The sequence below is a fragment of the Penicillium odoratum genome, assembly GCF_028828045.1.
Source record: "Penicillium odoratum strain IBT 22623 chromosome Unknown utg000006l_segment0_segment0, whole genome shotgun sequence".
NCBI classification, from domain to species: Eukaryota; Fungi; Ascomycota; class Eurotiomycetes; order Eurotiales; family Aspergillaceae; genus Penicillium; species Penicillium odoratum.
Genome location: NW_026643148.1, coordinates 1,829,497 through 1,851,426, shown reverse-complemented (window position 1 = coordinate 1,851,426; position 21,930 = coordinate 1,829,497). Strand labels below are relative to the sequence as shown.

At 44.6% G+C, this 21,930-nt stretch overlaps 9 protein-coding genes across 9 annotated transcripts; 6 read left to right on the top strand and 3 right to left on the bottom strand.

Moving 5' to 3' along the window:
- Positions 1-2,546: 2,546 nt before the first annotated feature.
- On the bottom strand, positions 2,547-3,534 carry N7520_009142 (SDR family oxidoreductase; the record flags this gene model as incomplete). The annotated part of the gene is made up of 3 exons (XM_057143076.1): positions 2,547-2,985; positions 3,065-3,190; positions 3,242-3,534. 3 exons carry the CDS (start codon positions 3,532-3,534, stop codon positions 2,547-2,549), a joined length of 858 nt encoding a protein of 285 aa, XP_056992364.1.
- A 2,277-nt stretch (positions 3,535-5,811) lies between these two features.
- Positions 5,812-6,099, top strand: N7520_009141 (uncharacterized protein; the record flags this gene model as incomplete). Its single annotated transcript, XM_057143075.1, has 2 exons — positions 5,812-5,952; positions 6,043-6,099. The coding sequence occupies 2 exons, from the start codon at positions 5,812-5,814 to the stop codon at positions 6,097-6,099; spliced, it is 198 nt and encodes a 65-aa protein (XP_056992363.1).
- A 732-nt stretch (positions 6,100-6,831) lies between these two features.
- On the top strand, positions 6,832-8,954 carry N7520_009140 (MFS transporter; the record flags this gene model as incomplete). The annotated part of the gene is made up of 8 exons (XM_057143074.1): positions 6,832-7,178; positions 7,249-7,302; positions 7,363-7,433; positions 7,497-7,708; positions 7,783-7,889; positions 7,945-8,477; positions 8,552-8,817; positions 8,886-8,954. The coding sequence occupies 8 exons, from the start codon at positions 6,832-6,834 to the stop codon at positions 8,952-8,954; spliced, it is 1,659 nt and encodes a 552-aa protein (XP_056992362.1).
- A 5-nt stretch (positions 8,955-8,959) lies between these two features.
- N7520_009139 (uncharacterized protein) lies at positions 8,960-9,534 on the top strand (the record flags this gene model as incomplete). The annotated part of the gene is made up of 3 exons (XM_057143073.1): positions 8,960-9,037; positions 9,111-9,281; positions 9,376-9,534. The coding sequence occupies 3 exons, from the start codon at positions 8,960-8,962 to the stop codon at positions 9,532-9,534; spliced, it is 408 nt and encodes a 135-aa protein (XP_056992361.1).
- A 24-nt stretch (positions 9,535-9,558) lies between these two features.
- On the top strand, positions 9,559-9,826 carry N7520_009138 (WD40 repeat domain-containing protein; the record flags this gene model as incomplete). The annotated part of the gene is given in 2 exon segments (XM_057143072.1): positions 9,559-9,747; positions 9,758-9,826. The coding sequence occupies 2 exon segments, from the start codon at positions 9,559-9,561 to the stop codon at positions 9,824-9,826; spliced, it is 258 nt and encodes an 85-aa protein (XP_056992360.1).
- A 440-nt stretch (positions 9,827-10,266) lies between these two features.
- N7520_009137 (WD40 repeat domain-containing protein) lies at positions 10,267-11,451 on the top strand (the record flags this gene model as incomplete). The annotated part of the gene is made up of 2 exons (XM_057143071.1): positions 10,267-10,597; positions 10,652-11,451. 2 exons carry the CDS (start codon positions 10,267-10,269, stop codon positions 11,449-11,451), a joined length of 1,131 nt encoding a protein of 376 aa, XP_056992359.1.
- A 668-nt stretch (positions 11,452-12,119) lies between these two features.
- On the bottom strand, positions 12,120-12,335 carry N7520_009136 (uncharacterized protein; the record flags this gene model as incomplete). The annotated part of the gene is made up of 2 exons (XM_057143070.1): positions 12,120-12,264; positions 12,298-12,335. The coding sequence occupies 2 exons, from the start codon at positions 12,333-12,335 to the stop codon at positions 12,120-12,122; spliced, it is 183 nt and encodes a 60-aa protein (XP_056992358.1).
- A 28-nt stretch (positions 12,336-12,363) lies between these two features.
- N7520_009135 (uncharacterized protein) lies at positions 12,364-12,843 on the bottom strand (the record flags this gene model as incomplete). The annotated part of the gene is given in 2 exon segments (XM_057143069.1): positions 12,364-12,678; positions 12,694-12,843. 2 exon segments carry the CDS (start codon positions 12,841-12,843, stop codon positions 12,364-12,366), a joined length of 465 nt encoding a protein of 154 aa, XP_056992357.1.
- Positions 12,844-17,748: 4,905 nt separating this feature from the next.
- On the top strand, positions 17,749-21,366 carry N7520_009134 (Zn(II)2Cys6 transcription factor; the record flags this gene model as incomplete). Its single annotated transcript, XM_057143068.1, has 12 exons — positions 17,749-18,959; positions 19,030-19,302; positions 19,357-19,494; positions 19,561-19,895; positions 19,951-19,996; positions 20,061-20,125; positions 20,191-20,207; positions 20,273-20,433; positions 20,492-20,560; positions 20,632-20,763; positions 20,820-21,147; positions 21,202-21,366. The coding sequence occupies 12 exons, from the start codon at positions 17,749-17,751 to the stop codon at positions 21,364-21,366; spliced, it is 2,940 nt and encodes a 979-aa protein (XP_056992356.1).
- Positions 21,367-21,930: the final 564 nt, after the last annotated feature.

Here is a 21,930-nt window from a genome sequence, read left to right as displayed (position 1 = left end):
AGAGCAGAACAACAACTTTTCCAGCGGCAGCGAGCCGAGATTCTGAAAGACGGGCTATTATAACTAACGGTTAACGCAAAGTCATGGTCGATGATATTTCTTCTAACGATTAGCGCGCCACTTCAGTTAACGGCTGTGTTCATATTTAATTTATATGGTAAGATCTAAGACCGCTCTAGCCGGGTATAGTAGAATGCACCGAATAGCGACTTGAATGGATTTCCCGGGTAAAAATAACGCGCCTAGGCCCGTGGCTAAATACCAGATTCTGGCAAATTTTTTATACGAAACTTATATGAATCCGATTACTACTAGATTTTATAAAGCCCATTCTAGCTTCTTTTCTAAAAAAATGTTTTCTTGTAAGGTAATTTTGGGCTGAAGATAGAAGATATTCATATCTTCCCACTATTGAAAGTGATAAAAAGACACGCCTTCCCTATATTATTCTCACTTTCTCAGAAGGAAACACTCCTTAGGGTAATGAACTTTAAAATTAAAGTAGGAAGTAATAACTATACAAAGTAATAATTATTTTAAGCGTTTAGAAACATTGATAGGCCGCACCGATCATATAATTTAATATTAAAATATGGCATGGCCCTACATAAGGCCAAAGTAAAGGCAGACTAGAGAATTTTAGAACAAAGTTCGAGAAAGAATTACACAGAGTTAATGAGTGAGACTGGATTTCGAGCACGCCTATAATCAAGGAGTATTGTAAGAATATTCTGAAATAAGGGTCTACAAATTATCCTTAGGGCAATGTAACCGGTAAGCGAGCCACTATCTAACCCCCAACTACTTAATCTCATTATTGATACTTTATTTCTAATATTGACTACTAGACCCTATTTAGACGTGAATCTTACTTACGCCCCTAAATTCTATCATTCCTATACTTCGGTCACGCTCTTATACGCTACTATATAGGTGGTTCAATCCCATGCTAGAGCTAGTGAAGACCCTTAACTTATATACTCTATATGCTCTAGAATTTCTAGACCCTCTAGAACTATGAGAATATCTTCACAAGCTATTTACCTTCTTATGATAGCCCGCTTTTGGTTATTATCATAAAACTGATAAGATCATTTAGATATTATATCATATGGCCTTAGCTGACCTTACTAAGAAAGAATAGGGTAAAAAGCCTATGTCCTTTACGTTCACCCTTGATTCTTCAAGGATTAGATTTGATATAATCCGATTGCTACTATTTTATACCTATCCATTCTCCTTCTATTATATACATAAACCCTAATGGTTTATTTAAGGTATAGGTTTAGCAGACCTTTAGGTAGATATACTTAATATGTTTCAAAATCTACTATGGATAGTAATAGCTAACTTATCACTGAATAAATTATATAGGTGACTGGATGGACCTAGATGTGTACTCCTAGTTCTCTATTACTTTATAGAAGTGGAAAAGTCTCTTAATACTATAACAGGCGATTTATTGGTGACCTCACACAGTCAAGAGGAGCAAGAAGAGTTTAGTTTGGCCGCAACGGGTTACCTGTCGCTGCGGTCGTAGACCGTGGCGTCAGATAGGCCCCGTCCGCGCTCCCTTGAAGGGAGGCAATGTGTCTGTATTGTAGTGGATTCTATATACAGAGGGAAGGTGGGAGGGACAAAATTGACACTTGACTGCCTGAGAGATGACGAGCTACCCGCAGAGGCCATCAAATGACTCTCGTGAGGCAGTTGTAGGAGGAAGAGGCCCTCGGAAATGTCGGTGTAGATATCACGTGAGGCTACAGACATGGTGAGGCTACAGACATGGTGAGGCTACAGGCATTGTGAGGCAACCCCAATAAAACCACTCCCTTTATCCTTGTTATATATTAATGCGATTCCCTATAACCTACTTGGAAGATGGTGATGAATATAAAAGCTACCATTATCTAATTTTCCAGCATTGTGGGTGCTAGCCTGGTCTCACTCATTTTTGATACAATTTTCTTTCACTTTATTTTCTTCAGCGAGAAGCCCGGTAATTAAATTCCCTCTCTCTGGCCTTTTTCCTCTTCTCTTCACCAACCATCCTCCTTTATAACGCCACGTCTCTCTGTCATTAAACCTCCCAGATATGTCGAAGTAAGTCAACTCGGTGTTGTCCAATCACCACCTGCCAGTTTCAAGACTTATACCAGCTGCAGAAATACAGGAACTGGCCCTCAAGGAAACCCTTATGCGCCAGCCTCCACAATCCCCCAACCGCAATATGGTTTCACTCATTGATTTTCAGGCTTTTTATTTTATTCACCACTCCTTTGACTTGCACAATATATTCTGAAATGACATAATGTCCAGTACATACGACCATAGGGTGTGGAAAACAGGGCTTCCCGTCCGCTCAGCCGTACTTAAGCCACACGCCGGTTAGTTAGTAGTATGGTGGGTGACCACATGCGAATCCTGACTGTTGTATGTTTTTGTTTTCTTTTTGATTTTCAGCACATTCAATCAATAGGTCTTACTCCACTGAATGCATAGATCATGCAATATATTTGAGTGGCTGCACATGTCAGCAGAGCAATCTAATCCACATCAGTAGCTGTGGCAATTGATCGCGTGGCTTCTAGATCTCTCTGTAGTTCGCCAATTTTTGTCTCCAAGGCGACAACACAATCCTTCCCAAGTGGCATACGAAGATAATCATAGCCTGTCTCAGTAGCCTTGATGATTGCCCGTGCGGCTTTGTTCGGATCCCCTTTGACATAGTCAGGGAGCGATGCAAGCTGCCGAGTTCCATTGACCATCTGCTCAACCATGGTGCCCTTATAGCCCTCGCTGAAGCCATTTTCAAACCGAGCGGGGGTGATGATGCGACTGGAAAATGGGGTGCGGAAAGCACCCGGCTCCACAATTAGCACTTTGATGCCGAAGGATTTGACCTCGTGAGAAAGTGACTCGTGAATGGCCTCGATGCCAAATTTACTAGCCGAATACGTTCCTCGTGCAGGACGTGCTATGAATCTATAGTTCGTAGAATATATTAGGTCAGAAATAGTTCACAGCATAATTTTGTTCTCTCTCCTGTGGAAGGCGAACATACCCAGCGCCACTGCTAATAAGAATCACATGGCCAGATCCCCTTGCACGCATGACGGGCAGACAAGCCTGGACAGCGCGAAGAGGTCCATAAAAATTCACCTCCATCTGGTCGCGGACTTCAGTCTCACTAGAAAACACTTAGCGAATCCCTCATAAAAATCGGCCTGCAACAGCAAACCTTGTATCTTCCACGCCGCCTATGAAAGCGTAGCCTGCATTGTTGACCAGAACGCCCACGTTATGTTCCTTCGAGCACTTCGCAAATTGATCATAGGCATCATTCTGAGCGGGATCTAAGCTTATCCAAATACCACCTTCAGCCGAAAAGTCAGGGTAGGCGGTTTCAGCCTTGCCGACGTCGCGTGTGGTTCCGAGAACCTTGTAGCCAGCCTTGAGAGCTTCGGAGGCAAGCGCTTTGCCCAAACCAGAGGAAGCACCAGTTATTAACCAAGTAGAGTGGGGGTTGACCATTTCGATTGTGTGATCTCTTAAATTGCGATTAGACGGAGGGAGACGGCTATCTATACCTTGCTGTGGTTAACCGGAGAAAGCGGAGTTAAGACCTTAACCCCTTCGCTCACTATCTAATATTTCCAAGTAATATTCAGTCATCTCGACTATATGATAATTAATCCACCTGCCACATCAACCCTTGTGTTTGAATGATAGTTAAAAAAATGTTGAGTCAAAGAAAAAGAGTCCCCAAGTGAGATGAGCATTTGCCAAAACGGCGAGCCAATGGACAAAGGGGAATGGACCACGGATTGAGAGGACGATTAACGAATATTGCAGAGTGAACAGAAGCAAAACAGAAGATAGATGAGGGCGAGAAACACCGTGGATTCGTAACTCCAAATCACCACACAGACGGTTCTTCCCGCGCCACCAATAGTGCGGGTGTTCCTCAGAGCTGGAGGTGAGTATATTACTAAGAAAATTCGACGCCATGAAGCTGCTTGTCGCACGCCTGGAAGGGAAACTATACGAATCACAGTAACACAACGAACTTCCTGACTGTGACAACTGTCAGGAACGCGATGTTACCGACTTGCAAGACGGCTAAGAATGCGTGCACAGGTCGGAGGGTCCCTCCTTAACTGACGACGGCGATGATCACGACTATCGTTTCTATCGCATGACACGTCGCAGACACAGCGGCCACAAGAGAATATCGCGACCGCGGCCATAGCAACCCTATTCGGAGGGCAAATCGTTACTGTGACATCAGGCTCTGGGACCGAACGATAATCTGCAGTTCATAATTAACAATCGCAACAATTCACGAAAGTAAAAATAGAGAAAAAATAAGTCAGTTTATTCTCGCTTTCAGAGGACCGCAAAACCTCACGCTGGACAGACACCGTTGTGCCGAATCTTGCTTGTAATAGATTTGAGATGATTGTAGCAGTAAACGTCAACTCATGGTTCTGTCGCCAGATTCTGTCAGCCAGTTGTCATCCTTGTCATCCTCAGAGGCTGAGATACCTTCGTGGATCCCGTATGTGCCGCACTTCGTGCTTTAATCTCCGCGGACGAACTCCGAGAGATCAGGGACGCATAAATTGATAGGGTCTCTTTCGCGGGGAGTCCAAGGATCAGTATAGAGGTAAGCAAGCAGGTGCTGGGCAACGACTATGTCATGGACTGATCATCAAATCGTTTGCAGATGGCGAGGCAACACTCATGACTGCTTGGCACTGTAGGAAGTCAGCTTTGAAGACGAAGTATCCACTACACCGGTTGCCATCAAGACCCAACAGCCCATAAGATACACAAACAGCCTCAAAGTTCCGACAGCTGGATGCTGGTATCAGCCAGGGGAAGAAGAGGTGGCAGTGACATACGTGGCCTGGAACCGGAATGTAAAGGTTTGATTTCCTAGGGATATGGAGGAAGGAAAGAGAACAAAGGGAGAGGATTGCCATCTAGAAAAAAGACAAACAGGCACGGAGCAAATGGAGGGTTCACCAGCGCCCATAATCCAACAAATTATGGATGAAAGTAGAACAAAAGAGACTTCTAAGAGGTCCAGGTCAATCGTCAAAATTGTAAGTCATTCGACATTATTCAGTTCATTGCCTGAAACCAGTACTCCTTAATTTGCTGCCAAGCATCAAATGGCCTCGACTAACGGAAACACTATACTTGTGACAAATTTTCAGGACATGGTTGGAAAAAGCATAGAAACTTCGCTGGTGAGTTCCCAGCGCTCGAGATTGGGAATCCTTTATTCCCAATCAGGGCCAGCTTTTTGTCTGCGTATATGTATCATATGCACTAATTTCCGATTCATCCCGGCTCACTTTGGGACTTAGGCTCTAATTGGCCTTTCAATAGATTTCAGTTTATCTCTATCCAGAATGACTTGAAAAAAATGAGAAGTTACTTTCCTAATTTCAAATAACTTCTGTTATCTCTTGATATCTATATGTGTATCCAAATTTTGTCCCTCCGCAAACACCGCGTGCAGTATCGAACATTGAAACAATACATTTGCTGAGAGAGCCATTATGTAAGTCATTTTTCAAAAACTTTCACCACAAAATCAGAGCCGCTAAAAATCCAATAGTCAAGCCCATCAGAGGCGTATTTCACAATGTCAGCCCTGTGAGAATATTTAGCGGTGATTGTCGGGTACGAGCGCAGCCTGTGGTGGCTTTCTCGTGCAGACGACTCTCATCCAATCAAAGGTGGATCGCCCGCGAGCTCCTCACTCAAGCAGCCCAGCCACCGGCAGTGGATAAAAAAATGCCAAGTCTGCTCCCTAATTCACTGGAAAGTGACTTGCAAGAATCAGCTTACTTCCAAGACGAGCGAAGCACAGCCAATGGTGGCATTCTTATGCAGACGAGCCTTGCCCAGTCAAATTTGCCGATTGCTCGCTCCTTTGTGAGATATTTGAGTGAAATCACCTTAAAGTTTGTTTTGTTTCATTTGTACGTTTTATATCAACTGAAAGGTTCATCTGATTCTACGTAGGACGTTTTTGGCATGTCGAATCTCAAGCCGCCATCAGGACGCCTCCATGCCGCATGACCGTTTTTGTAGATATTGATCGGGATATGAGGCTACGGAGCTGGCCGAGTAAGCATGCATAAAGTTCAATATGTGAGATATCGGTGCGCTATGAAAAAAAGAGAAAGGCTAGAATCTACATGCAGTAAGTAAGACTGCTGGGCAGCCGAGGGCACGGACCTGCAAAGTGGATTATCTCATGGTTATATTTAGTCGAATTTGCTGACTATCTGCCGGTGATGATGGCATCCATTTTGCACGATTCACACCCGTTTATGACGGCGTAGCTGAACTTAATGCCGAAAATGATTCTATGCGAGACACGTGTCGTGAAAATCTGCCGACCTCATCGGGCTGATGAGAAATCCGTTAATGACAGGCTACACAGCCTAGCCTTCACGCTGTGTACTTTGCTCTTACAATGACAAGATATTGATAACGTGTTGCTCCTTCAATCAATTGCCCCAATTTGGGACCCGTGTCGGTGTAGAATCGAAACATGGAATACGGATTATGAAGATCTGCAATTGGTCCGAGTGCCGGGAAATCACTTTGTTCCCGGGTGTGGCTCGCATGTCGTACGAACGGCATCTCATTTCTCATGTCTCTACCTTATAAGATACATCGAAATTTAGGTTCATGCATGGATATGGCGAAGCTGAAAATATCATAATAAATAAATAGTTTCTTCATTCCGGTATTAGATAGAAGTTAGCACATCTTTCTATTCTCTCTCCTTCCTCACCTCACAACATGGATATAGTGCGCGACTCGCCCATTGGCCAAATTTTGCGGTGGATCACAGGTAATCGTGTCTTGCTCTATCCGGAAGAACTTCCTGGATTCAATTTTCCTATAAGTGAAGAAAAGACAAAACGACCTGTGGAGCAGAAGCAAATCCTCGAGAATGATAGCACAACGACACGAAGGAACTCCTCATCTGGAGACTCCTGCAATCCACTACCGCAAACAGTTCATGATATATCTCACGGTCGGAGTACAGAAGAAACGCATGTAGTTGAGTGGGATGGACCAGAAGACCCAACGAATCCAAGAAACTGGTCACCATTGAGAAAGAAGATCACTGCTGCCCAAATATGGTGGGTTATCAGTTCATCTTTGATTAATACCCTATCGATGGCTGGCTGACTTGCAATTTTGTTTTGAAAGTTTGTATACTTTTGTGGTGTACTGTGGGTCGGCGATCTACGTGCCAACCGAGAGGTGAGTTTCCTACCAGGAAATAAAGGTTGTTACTGAGAAACTAAACTAACTGCTGAGAAGTCAAATCATGGAACATTTCCACGTTAGTCAAACCGAGGCTTCGTTGGGATTGGCGTTATACGTTTTGGGATGTATGTAACTTGATCCAACCACGATTTGCCAGTGATAATCCCTAACGTACTGCTTTCTCTCAGATGGCCTGGGACCACTGCTATTTTCGCCCATGAGTGAAGTCCCAGCCTACGGTCGGAATGTTCCATATCTCATATCCTTTTTCATTTTCGTTATTCTTTGCATTCCGACAGCTTTGGTTGATAACTACCCAGGCCTGATGATCCTTCGCTTTCTTCAAGGCTTCTTCGGGAGTCCCTGTCTGGCAAGTGGTGGCGCCTCAATGGGGGATATGGTTCGTTGATTTCTTCCTCTTCTAAGTCTTCCCCACTACCTTGATCGGGAGCTGATTATGATGACAAATTCCAGTACAACGAAATTTACGTTCCCTTGCTGTTGACCAGCTGGGTTGCAGCAGCATACTGTGGTCCAGCTCTTGGTCCAGTTTTGTCAGCCTTTGCCATCGTCAAAGAAGGGTAAGTCTTTAGGGATAGAAATTTCAGTAGATCTTCATGTTAATTATCTTTTTAGATGGAGATGGGCAATGTGGGAGATCCTATGGATGAGTGGCCCCGTCTTTTGTATCATGCTCGTCTTCCTTCCTGAGACCTCCCCCGACACCATTCTCCTACATCGTGCGCAGCGACTGCGCAGAATCACCGGCAACTCCAATATCTTCTCGCAATCTGAAATCGCAAGGGATCATCTAACATTCGGTCAAGAGGTTCTAATTTCTTTAGCCAAGCCTATCGAGATAATGATGAAAGACCCAGCCATACTCTTCACCAACGTCTACACCTCCCTGGTATACGGAATCTATTATTCATTCTTCGAAGCTTTTCCCTTGGTATATCCGATCATATACGGATTTAACCTTGGGAAGACTGCGCTTGTGTTCATCGCCATCGTCATTGCATGTGGAATTGGAGTGACTATCTATATCACTTACCTCTATACTTACATGATGCCCGATTTGATCCAAAATGGCCACCGCGCACCGGAACACCGCTTAGTTCCTGCAATATTTGCTTCTTTAACTGTGCCTGCGGGACTGTTCATCTTTGGTAAGCAGCCTACTTATATCTGGATGCTATATTCCCCAAATCTACATGAAACGGCTAACTTGCAAATTATCCAGCCTGGACTTCCAGGGACGACATTAATTGGAGTGTGAGTGCAGTTGGCATTATGATATATGGATCATCGGTATTCATCATCTTGCAATGCATTTTCGTCTACGTTCCCCTAGTCTATCCAAAGTATGCGGCTTCCTTGTTCGCCGGAAATGATTTTTCACGGTCTGCATTTGCATTTGCCTTTATCCTATTTGCGCGACCCATGTTTCAGAACCTTGGTGTTGATAAAGGTGTGACCGTGCTGGCTGGTTTGAGCATTTTAGGAATTGTAAGTGCACACTGATCGATCCAATTTCTCATCTCTCGCACCTTACGATTTTCTGACCTATACTTCAGATCGGTATGTTCTTTCTATACTTTTATGGTGCCAAGCTACGGGCTCGGTCGCATTTTGCGGTGGCCTAAACATGATGGGCCTAGCCTGCATTTCTCAGTCGGGAGACAACCTTGGAAGCGGCTTCAATTTGTTCACGGTCTTCCAAATGTCAGTAATTATGTTTCAGACGAAATGGCACTTGACTTGTATCGGGATTTCCAGGATTGCATACTATAGCTATAAAGTATGCCTCCATTTACTGGGTTGATCACCTTCAGGATAGCGGGTGTGGACAAGCATTGATCTCTAATTTTGAGGAGGGAGGCGTAGTGGATATATTTCTACAACAAAAGTATATTCACTGGCTATTGAGAAGCATTAAGTATTATGGAACATGTCTCGAAAGGTATAATGGCGTTGGTCAAACTTGACAAATTAACCCAGGTATGGAGTTGTCTATGCACTCCCCCAATATCTATGTTTCCTATGATAACAAGACTACTCTAATAGGATCAAGCAGAATCAGATACCTTTCGAAGTCGAGTTCAGGATGTCTGTCGATTCATCAAATTCCATAGAGTGGCCATTGAGAGCAGTCCTCTTCAAATATATGCCTCATGCCTTATCTTCAGCCCAGTGAACAGTCTTACAAGGATTTGCTATCAATGAGAAGCCCCGCAGTGGATCCTAAATATGCTACAGACGGAAGAGAACTGGAATCAATGTCTTCAGACCTTAGAGGGTCATCTTGCGACAGTCCGATCAGTTGCCTGGTCACAAGATAATACCCGAATGGCATCAGGTTCGGATGATTACACAGTCAGAATCCGGGACTCCACTACTGGCCAATGCGTGTTGAAGCTTGAGGGGCATACTTATTTGGTCAGTGCAGTTTCCTGATCAAAGCACAACAGGATTGCATCAGGATCTTATGATGGGACGGTTAGAATCTGGGACCTAGCTACTGGAACATGTCTCCGAGTATTAAAAGGCCATGGCCGCCGTGTTACATTCATTTCCTGGTCACAGGATGGAAACCAACTTGCATCATCGTCTGGGGGTGGATTGTTATGATATGGGATCCTACTACCAGCGAATGCTTGTCAACCATTGAAGGTGATATTGATGGGATCTCCTCTGTGGCCTGGTCAAATGACAGGCTCCTTGCCTTACCATCAAGTGATAAATCAGTCAGAATCTGAAGTCTCGCTACTGGCGAGTGCGAATTATCCCTAAAGAAACATACAATGCACATCACTTCGATCGCCTGGTTGCAAAATGGAAGGCGACTCGCATCGGCCTCAGCACATACAATCCGGATTTGGGATCTGACGACTAGAAAATGCACGTTAAGCTTTGATGGTATTGACAAGTGCATAACTTCGATTACTTGGTCGTCGAATGGTAGACGACTCGCATCATGCTCTCATAACTTTATTCGGATCTGGAATTCGAAGTGTGTTCAAACCATGTAAGGGGCACAGAAGCTGGGTATCGTCTGTTGCTTGGTCACAAGACAACAACCGACTGGCACCATCCTCTGATGATAACACAATTAAAATCTGGGAAGTTAGTAGCCATTTCCCCCCAACCCTCGAGGGACGCAGTGGTCCGTTTGATTATATTACTTGGTCGGAAGATAAAAGTCGACTTGCTGCATCATGCCAAGATTGGACTATAAAATTATGGAATCCGACCACCGGCCAATCTACTTCGACCCTCAAGGGGCATAGTGAGGAAGTTTACTCATTTTCTTGGTCAAAGAACGGAACGTAATTCGCATCAGAATCCTGGGATGAGACAATAAAGATTTGGGATCAGACTACTGGCCAATGTAGATTGAGCCTTGAAGGACATTCTCGAGGAGTCAGCTCTATTGCTTGGACACAAGACGGAAAACGACTCGCATCAGCTTCATGTGATCAAACGATAATGATCTGGGATCCAGCTACTGGCCAGTGTCTGGTAGTTCTTAGGGGACATTGGGCCTGGGTCAGCTTGATCGCCTGGTCAAAAGATGATGGCCGACTCGCCTCAGCCTCCACTGACAAGTCTGTTAGCATCTGGAATCCGGCTACGGGCAGGTGTGACTTGGTATTGAAAGGGCATACAGAACCTGTCGATGTGGTTGCCTGGTCGCAAGACAACAGCCGTCTTGAATCAGGCTCATCCGATGCAACAGCCAGGATCTGGGATGCGGTCACTGGTCAGTCTGTTAAAGTCTTAGAACATAAAGATGCTGTCAAATCGGTTACGTGGTCTCTTCGAATCGCATCGGCATCCGTGGATGAGACGGTCAAGATCTGGGATCCGGCCACCGGCCAATGCACCTCATTTCTCTCTATCAACTCCCCTTACTTCCTGAGATATTATGAATTTCGTCCTAATCTTCTTCAGACCAGGTGCGGGATAGTTGAGATAGAGTCTGACTATTCGTCAAAAAAATGTGGGTATGGGATGAATAAAGACTGTCCCTGGATAACTCACTTGCTTTCAGAATGTTTCATCCGGGACAGTTATTGCAATCAACTGTGCATCTGGTCAAATCATATTCCTTTCATTCTCGAAAATCAATTTCCTTTGTGATATTTGATTGATGATGCACTTCATGGCCTGCCGCAGCTCTTTTCTTTTCTTTTCTCCAGATAGAGCACCGTTCAGGAAACTTGAAGTGAGATCAGGGCAAATTAGCGAGCGCTATAAGTACTTTCATCTAAACTGATAGCCAAATATAAGAAAAAACCATCTGACAGCATTTGTACGACTGTGGTCACCTAAGTTGGAGACACCCTGTCTTAAAGAAGACAAGGGATTTATCATACCTAATCCTGCTTTTCTAGAACGACCTAGGTTAAATACCTGCTTCGTAACAGTCTTTATTTTCTGAAGAGAATTGGTCATTTTGAGCAAATTCTAGGAATTTCCCATCAAATTCATGTCATTCAAAATGAATCTCAAAGGCTACACCTGTACGAATCGCAAGTGAATACAGTTTTCTCGGGTTCGCCCGAAGAAAATCTCTGGAAGAATTACACGTTTCTCCGGGTCCTGACGAAATCCCTGACTAGGAATAAAATCATCTTTTGAGGGTCCTTCATCACAATTGACAGCCGCGAAACTTGCGACTTCGCTGCTTTCCTTAATTCTGCTTTCCTTAATTTTGCTTCTATTATTTTCTGTTACATCCGTTCTCTCGTTCAAAAGCATGTTCGTTTGCGCCGCTCATTTCAAGGCCCTGACACATTATTATTATGCTAACATTTTTCAATAATATAGTCAATCAGGGGATTGCCATCCAAAATGGGGAGCTCTATGGTTTGTTGTAGCTTCAAAACTTTAGGGCCATGGTGGCAGATATCTTTGGTGAGAAACTGATCTCTGCTGACCTCAAAACCGTAACTTATAAATTAGTAAATGGAACCGAGAGCGAACTGTTCGGTCCGAGGGCCAAGAGAGCCAAAGTTCCACATTCTCTCTCATTGGTCTGCCTCATCACTATCAAGTACTATAAGGACCCGCACAACCTTCGTAGAATGTTCCAATTTTCGCCGTACAACCAGAATCGGATAATTTTAGTCGATTGCGATCAAGTTGGATATTTTCAGGGCGTAGATCGCCATGGGCGACATTGAGAGATTCCAAGAAAGCGTCGGTTTGAGCGAGATTGTTTATTCGTTTTATTCGGAGGGAAAGAGGCTCCAACTTTTCCACTATAGATATCACCATATTTTGCTGGTCCAGAAGATGATTATTTTGTATCCTTGAAGAAAGCCACATATTTAGGAAGTAGATTAGTAGAAAATATATCGCTGTCTAAAAAGAAAATACACTGGACAATATAGTGGCAAGGTGGATTTTGTGAGAACATTCGGTGTATCTCAAGCTCTTTTTGGAATTGCTCCCTTTCAAATTATCCAGACCTCGGGATTTTGACCACGATGCGGGGTTACACTTCGTAAACGAAAGAGATACCTCCATATATCTGATACACAGGAAACTAAGATTGGATATCTTTGGTCGAGGAATATAGGAATATGAAATGAAATTTGGGCAGTAATTTACGGAGGAAAATTGATAGAAGCAATTGTTCTATATCTAAAGAGGGAAGGGTTATGATATTTTATTTAAAGATCAAATTACCGATAAGCGCCCTAGTCACCTGACGGTGCAGCTGAGGATGATTGAATGTTGGAGCTTTTCTTCTGCTTACCATCCTGAACATTATTGTAGAATCCTCCGAAAACTAGCACCGAGCTGGAGGCCTGACCTTTTTTCTCCGCTCTGTCTGATCCTTCTATTCTTCCATACGTCCTCATATTACCACATTTGGTGCTTCTTTCTCCCTCAGGCTACACCCTTGACAAACACTTTTTTCATAGAGTGTTTACATGGACTCTATATCTTTTGGTGGCACAAACTCTGGCTTCCAGGCTGGTATTGTGAATGGAACGGTCAATGCGAGTTTCTATCCTCATGCGGGTAGGTACCACGAGAACCCTGGGTCGACTTGACTAACAAGTTCCTAGAGCGACCGGAAACTCCACCAGCCCCGCTTTCAACGGTTCCATTTCCTCGCGACCGAGAATTTGTTAGTCGTGGGACTCTACTTGAGAAAGTTGATAAGAAAACCCTCGTTCCTGGGTCTCGTATCGCACTAGTTGGTCTGGGTGGTGTTGGGTAAGTTGAGACTGGTCGCAGTATTCGCGATTTCTAACAACCAAGCAGAAAATCGCAACTTGCTATCGAATACTGTTACCAAGTTCGAGATCGATCTGCCGATACATGGGTTTTCTGGATCCACGCAAGTAACAAGAACCGTTTCGAGCAGAGCTGCCGAGAGATCGCCGATCGAGTCAAGTTACCAGGCCGGCAGAACCCACAGGCGAACATATTCAAGCTTCTTTATGATTGGCTACAGGATGCGAAGAACAAATGGATTCTTGTTCTTGACAATCTAGACGACGACCAATTTATTCTTGAAACAGCAGACGGCGGGACTAATCAAAGTAGGCCGCCGGGTCGGTCGATCTGGGGGTACTTCTCACAGATCTCAAAAGGCTCCATTATCTTCACAAGTCGAAGCCGGCGCGTGGCCTTACGATTAGTGGAAGACGATGACGTTATTGAGGTCAACCCGATGGACGAAACTCAAGCATTCGCCCTTTTTGAGAAAAAGTTTGGCGCACAAGCAAACATGCAAGATGTCAATCAACTGATTGCAGCGCTTGAGTTCATGCCGCTTGCCATTGTGCAAGCAGCGTCCTATATCAGACGAAGGGCACCCTAAGAGTCAGTCCAACAGTATCTTGAAAATTTCCAGAGGAGTGATCGCCAGAAAGTCACTCTTCTTGACAATGAGGGGGGGCATCTTCGTCGAGACACTGAGGCCAAGAACTCGATCCTCACTTCATGGCAAATATCATTCGATTATATTCAAAGAACCAGCCCAGTCTCAGCGGATTTATTGTCTCTTATGAGCTTCTTTGATCGACAAGGAATCCCTGATCATCTGCTTCGAGAGAACAAGACACAAAATATTCGAAGACAATCTCTCCCTGGAGAGAGTGGAAATGATGATATTGACCAGGACGAGAGCAGAAGTGAGCCCGATCAAGTCGATAATCTTCAAGAAGATATATCGGTACTGAGAGATTTCTCTATGATTTCTGTTTCTTTGGATGGAAAGATCTTTGAGATGCACCGACTTGTCCAGCTGGCGATGCAAGATTGGCTGAACTCGCAAAAGCTGCTTGAAAGATGGCAAGGAGACTTTATACATCTACTTTCTTCGAAATTTCCCGATGGTAACATCGAGAATTAACCAACCTGCCAATCAATGTTCTCTCATGTGCTCTGCGCTCTGAAGCAGCAGCCTAAATCCGCTTTTTTCCTGGATGAATGGGCATCCCTGCTGTATAGAACGGCATGGTTTGCAAGAGAAAGTGGGAATTATTTCGACGGCAAAAGAATGGCAGAAAAGTCAGCCAAAGTGAGGAAAGATTTATTTAGTCAAGAGAGTCCAAAAACCCTTGAAAGTTTAGACATACTAGGGTCGTTGTTAACGCTTGATGGTAAATGGAAGAAAGCTGAAGATATTCAGACAGAGGCAATGAAAACAAGGAATCAGGTACTTGGGTCAGAGCATCCTGATACTTTGAACAGTATGGCCAACCTTGCTTTGACCTACTGGAATCAGGGACGGTGGAAGGAAGCTGAAGACCTTGGGCTACAAGTGATGGAGACCCATAAGCGGGTGCTTGGGTCAGAGCATCCTGATGCTTTGACCAGTATGCACAACCTTACTTTGACCTACCGGGATCAGGGACGGTGGAAGGAAGCTGAAGACCTTGGGCTACAAGTGATGGAGACCCATAAGCGGGTGCTTGGGTCAGAACATCCTGATACACTGACCAGTATGGCCAACCTTGCTTCGACCTACCAGAATCAGGGACGGTGGAAGGAAGCTGAAGACCTCGAGCTACAAGTGATGGAGACCCATAAGCGGGTGCTTGGGTCAGAACATCCTGATACACTGACCAGTATGCACAACCTTGCCTGGAACTTGAAGTCATCAGGTCAACACGAAGGTGCTTTCCAATTAATGACAGCATGTGTTCAGTCAAGGTGCCAAATAATAGGCTCAAATCACCCGGACACTCTGACTTCTATATCTGCTCTCAACGAATGGCAAATTTCTAACTCTAACCGACATCGCAAACAATCAATCTTCTCCCGCCTCTTCCACAGACGCTAGAAGCTCGTTTGCTCATGTTTGAATTGAGATTCTAATCTCTCACAGCGAGGAGATTAGGTTTGCATGGTTTTATTTGAAGATAGAAGCCAGAACTTGATCTTTATCCGCATTTCTTCAGTCGCTCTCCTTTGGATCATCTCTACGGCCATGTGCCCTCAGGTGTCTAGATGGGCTTTTTTCTGCTATCCAGCTTCTTTTTGTCTTCGCCTCTCTCATGCCAATTTTCATTCGTGGTCTTCTCTCCGCATGTCGCGCATCTGTCGTCAAGACGACTTGCCAGGCTTGATCTAAGGCATATCTATATCACCGTGGATATTCTCAAATCCCATGGTGTGGTGCTGACGTCAACCTCTCTAAATTTAAGCCTCCATAGCTTGAATAATGCCACTTCGTCGCTCCCTCAGATTGATGATACGGACTCCGTAAATTTGCTGATGCTAGACGATGGTCAAATTCATATACGCGAAGTTTGGCCGCAGGGTTTTGATTTCTTCCGTGATGAAGTATCGCTGGTTTTCCTTTAAATGGATTTTATTCCATCTACGCCAGGCGTTTTGAATATACAATCATACAACAAGCTCGGCTACCTGCTCCCACGGGTACTTTTGTTCATTATAACGCCGCAAGTGATTCAATGGCCTTCAGTGAGTGGATTGTCGCTCTAGAAACGACCACAATGCCTTTCAGACGATCGGAGTAGTATAAAAGCTCCATTCTAGGAATTCGGATAGCCATATACTCATTGAGTTATTGGGGCATGATGCGATGATGACTGCTCTGGGGCTCACAGAGGATGTGAGAAGGGCGTGTAGTAGAGATGCTGTGGTCGCCCGATTGGAACGCGCTGATTGGAACGCGCTGTTCGACGCCAAGCCTTCTCTTATTCTTCTCTCTAATTTATCTTTTTCCAATTTTCCATTGCCTTTCTCTTTAGCTTATTCTATTGGTGAAAATGGGTCAAATTCTTGTTATTGAATGTCACTGGCTCGTCAATTGTGTCTGACCCCTACACACATACAACATAACCTGCACAGCTCTGGCTATGGGGTTATCAAAATGATCTTTTAATTTGCTGCCCGGACGACAGCATCTAGGGTGTCGCGGAGGGTGGTCTACGAGACGGATTGCACAGAGAAATGTAGATTTACGATGAGGATTCTCTATTTTCTTATCTTCGTTCAAATCTTCATTTTTATGTCACTCATTCCAGATAGTCACACATGAGACAATTTAAAACAAATTCTCCATTGCTCGAAGGGATTTTTTTAACCAGCTTACCGCCTCCCTCACCACTTATAGCATTCAAGTCAATATAGAAGTAACAGGGCGATTATTAGCTATTATTAAATGATAGGGGTCGTTAATGTTCTTTCAACGGCTCTACTATATTACTAGTAGTATATGATTGGTGAAACCAGTATGGCGGAGCTTTCCTAACTCTCTAGATTTCATGAATCAGGAATGCTTACCGAGGGCCAATCTTAAACCGATATAACCTCAGATTTGTTGGCCTCAGGCAGCAAGGTAAATTTTGTCCAACCTTTGGGTATTCTCGGCGATGGCCTTACTGCAAGCGGTGCCAGGACTTGGCGACACTTGGCAGAAAAAATATCTTCAACCAATGCTTTCCAAAGCATTGGCCATGGATTAAGTTCACAGGCCTTGGGGTAGGACGACCAACACCAGATAAATGGCACATATGATGCCAGATTCCTTCTTCAAATCGTGGTATTGCAATCATAAATTCACAAACATTCAATTGAGACCCTTTCATATGGGAGATGCCCTGAGTGGATATGAACTAAAATTCAATCTGACTATCAGATTCAGCAATTATCTCCGAGTGGTCGAAAACAGATGATGTAAAATGTGGGGCGATGGATAAGGTAACGGACATTCCGTATCGATCTCCGAACTTTGACTCCCCTTTCTTCCTCCACACCAAATGCCGTGAAGACTGTGTGGGTGAGCCTATCATTTGCCACACCCATATCTGATGCTAGACCCTTGCATCTTACTGCATAAGGGTTCTGAGCCCACAGCATTGTTCAACCTCCGGTTGCGCGCACCGAGCCGACCGTGAGACAGCCTGGGGCTCTTGGTCCTTACATCCTCGAGCCCAATGCACAATGTCATCATCTGCATACTTGATCGATAGCAATCGGACATGGGATTCAAACCAAACGCGATCATTACAGGAAGTAGCGCTAGCTCATGGAGAGCCATCGGCGCCTCACCATGTAAACTCAGCCTCTGCTGCCCAGGACTGGGCTGATACACCAGTCAAGAGGCCATTTGGTCACATTGTTCATGAAAATTCAGATGGTTCTCGGGGTATTCAACGACATCTGTTTGAATCAACGCCAGACTCTCATGGGGTCTTTGATGAAAGTGGGAATGATGACGACCATGACGATAAGCGCGATACAAAAAGGCCACGCATGGCCATTTCCTGCTCTGAATGCAGACGGCGAAAAATTAAGTGTGACCGCAGCGTTCCCTGCATGGCGTGTGTGAAAAGAGGTGTTCCTGGGTCGTGTAAATGGGAAAATACAAAGGTTGAACCATCTCCACAACCTTTCGCTTTAAAGACTCAAGTGGATGAACTACAACGGCGACTTGACACTCTCCAACAGACATTACTAGTTTTGCCTTCGGAAATTGCCAAAGCAGTGGCTGGCGCTCAGCAACAGTCTGGTATAACACCACCTCAATCGAACCGCCGCATCGATTCAAATGACGTCACGAAGATGCCTCGAGAAGCATCGTCCATTACAGCAGAAGTGAGCAGTTCCACGGCTGCAAGCTCAACTCATCCCCGAGCCGTGATTTCTACTCCAAATAGTAATCCAATTCCTTCTTCCAACGGCGTTTCGAAGAGTGTTAAAGATTTCTATGATGACGCAGCTGAAAATGCAGCTGTGGTCCTGGAGAGTATTGCCTTCAACCCTCAAGCAAACGAGTCAGGCAGTGGCCAAGGGTCAATGACCTCCCACGAATATTGGAGAGGGAACATGCTTACCCCTGCTTCTGGGGCAGCATTAGCTGGGACTGCCAAAGATGATCCAAGTCGAAAGCATGACCAGAACCAACATCAGAGTCATGAGTATACTTCGGCACTTACTAGCGTCATAGCACCACCATGGGATATCACACTTGATCGATATAATCCTTTGTTGATGCAACAACGAGGCTATGAGTCGAATAATCACCAGGAGCTTCTCAAGCACAGATTGGATGCCATGAATAGCATTATCGAAAATCTGCCAACCTTACGCCAGAGCTACTACTTAGCTGAGCAATACAATAAAATCCTGCATTGGCGGTCCCGCATTCTACAGTGAGTCTTCAATATACCCAGTAGCCCCATAAATTTTGTCAATCTTGTTGACACTTTGGTGGGTTTGAAGCTGGCCTTCGTTTCAAGCCGAGATGAATTACTTCTGGGAGATCATGGGACAGCAACGTCATACTGAACTTGATCCATTATGGTTGTCTATTTTCTTTATGGTGATGGCCCTTGCACTTGACAATCGACCAACGGGACCAACAAGTCCAAGTCACCCATTTCACGGATATTCACATCAGAGACTCGATGAGCTCATCAGTAAATATCATGCAGTGAGCATGAAAGCACTCTACCTTGGCGATGCTATGTCCACTCCACGAGTTAGAACTATACAGTAAGTGGAGGCTCTAAATTTTCTACCCGTGAATTAAAGTCTAATCCCAAACAGGGCAGTCATCTTGTTTAACCAATTCTTTCAGCTGTCAACTGCCTGGAGAAAAGCCGATACCATGCTCAATTGGAACGCGTTGGCCATTCGTACAGCCCAATTGATGGGTCTACACCGACTAGGAAGCAATCCAGAGACGTGAGTACTTATGAGCTCTCCTCTACGACTCCACTCTATTTGAAGCCATTGTTAATTGTTCCACAGAATGCCTCCCGATGACCCTGCCTGGCCACCTGGCAAGAATGCCGTCAAGCGCCATATGGGACTTCGAGTCTGGATGATGCTACAATGGGCTGATTGGATGTCTGCATCCTCTCGTTTTCGATGCTACACCATTCACCTCGATCAGTGTACATCAGAACTAGTCGATAATGTGAATGATTGGGAGCTGTCACCGACAGAATGGCAGTATACGCCTCGGCCTGCGCACATTGTGACATCCAGCTCTTTTGAGGTTTACAAGTGGAAAATTGCCAACATGTTGCGGATGACATTTGATAAGCTCATTACTTATGCGGATGATTTCTCCTATGCTACCGGTGGGTTCACTTGTCCTAAAGAAGTATACAGTGCTGACGAGATTCTTCTGAGTAGTTTTGGAACTGGATGCAGGATATCGGAAAATTCTGGAGGGCCTGCCGTGAGTATCATTGAACTTCCAGTCATTGAATCTCACTATAATCCTAACGTTGATATAACTTCAGCGAAGCCTTTCTACGAGAAAATAGTTTGGTCGATAGTAACGACCCTAGAATCCGTCGCCAACGCAGTACGTATGCCCCACGTTGAATGTTGTGTCTTTAGAAAACCGACTAATATGTACTCTATTACCAGATATTGCTCTGGAAGGGGTATGCAAAAAACTTTCAATACGAGTATTTCCTCACGCCGCGTTACTGAAGGTAACTTTTTCTAGATTCATGCTCGCATTGTTCGACTGAACAGACCATTTCTCTCGCGCGGTTATGCAAAAGGCTCCAAGTTCGCGAACTCCCGAGATAAATGTCTCCAATCAGCACGCATAGTGGTAGATTGTCACTACAATCTACGTGATCTAACAACAAGTGGCTCGCTTTGGTAAGTTCCCCGTTAGTTTTCCCGAAAGTCAGACTAATGAAATTCTCAACCCCTACAGGTTCGTATATTCACACACATTAAGCTCCGCTATGGTCTTATTTTTGGATCTTTTCTGGTCCATTGATAAGTAGGTCCTCATTTCTAGAAAATCGTGAACAACGTCGATATTTTGGTCGAACAGAGCTAATTATTTCCCAGTAACCTCCCTGCTCCTGAAATCGACGAAAGAAGACGGACCATTTACATGGTTCAAGAAATTTTCTCCATGTACAGCGAGATAACCAACACTCCACTCCGTCGCATTGTTGAGTCCGCCTATCGCATTATCAGGTACGCACCCCTCCACGATCACTATTCTCATCTAACTCTATCCCCGTTTCTTATAGCGATCTTATATCTGAGAGCCAATCCCGTCGATCAGCTAAGGCTCTCAGTACCAACTCATCCAACCAGCAACAGCCAATCCCAAAACCCGCTCCCTTTTCCGAAGTCCTACGCCGCATCTCCCGCAACATGACTCTCGGCGCTCGCAGCTCCAGAGGCGACGATCCCAGGTACACATCCTCAGCATCCTCACAATTTCCACCTTCAACTTCCGCCCCCTATAACCAACCACCTTTCTCAAATGACAGTTCTGTCAATGGCCCCGAACAATTTATGCCTCAAGAGTCTCTCGGTGCTGGATTCTACTCGGCTCTCGGTATGCAGATGCAGGTATTTACACTTGACACCCGATCATGCAAGCTTCAACTCACAGGGATCAATTAGGACGACTCTGATTCCAATTATGCCAACACACTCTGGAATTTCAACACATCGCCTGCTGATAGCCAGTCTGATCTGTCGTTCCTTAATGTGTATCAAAGTGCGAGGCCGGACATGCCAGATCAATATGGCCTTTGGCAATACTTTGTTGGGCAGGATCTTCTTTGAGCTCCTACCTGTGATATTTCTGTAAAAATATGATATTTAAATGACAAGTTCCCCAGACCAGACTAATGACGACATTTACGCATCTAAGAGTAACTAACATCAGTCTAATATCCAGTAATCACGTAATTATCAAAATGAACTTTATTAATTTCTTTTGGCAGGTCGAAAGGTCTCATACTTGGCGATCAGCGCTTCGGAAACTTGAATCACATCCCTGCGTTACCTGGTTTATTGTTGCCTTTGTCTCGAGGACAACCACCATAAATAAATAAAAATTGCTAATTGAACACAAAGTTTAACATTACGACGTACCTAGGCATGGGTATGTGGATCCGAAGGGATGTGGCTTGATCTGATAACGGAGTCGTAGACGGAATGTCCGTCCTGTGGAGCGATCTGCGCTCTAGTTAATCAATAAAATTTAAGCTTAAGTGCGGATGGCATTAATTACTCATTAATATTTCTGAAGTACTTGTTAAGTTCTGAGTCATGACATAGGTCATATAGGTCATGCTCGGGGGCATGTGTCTCAACATGGCGATTGAGATTCTATGTAAAATTGCA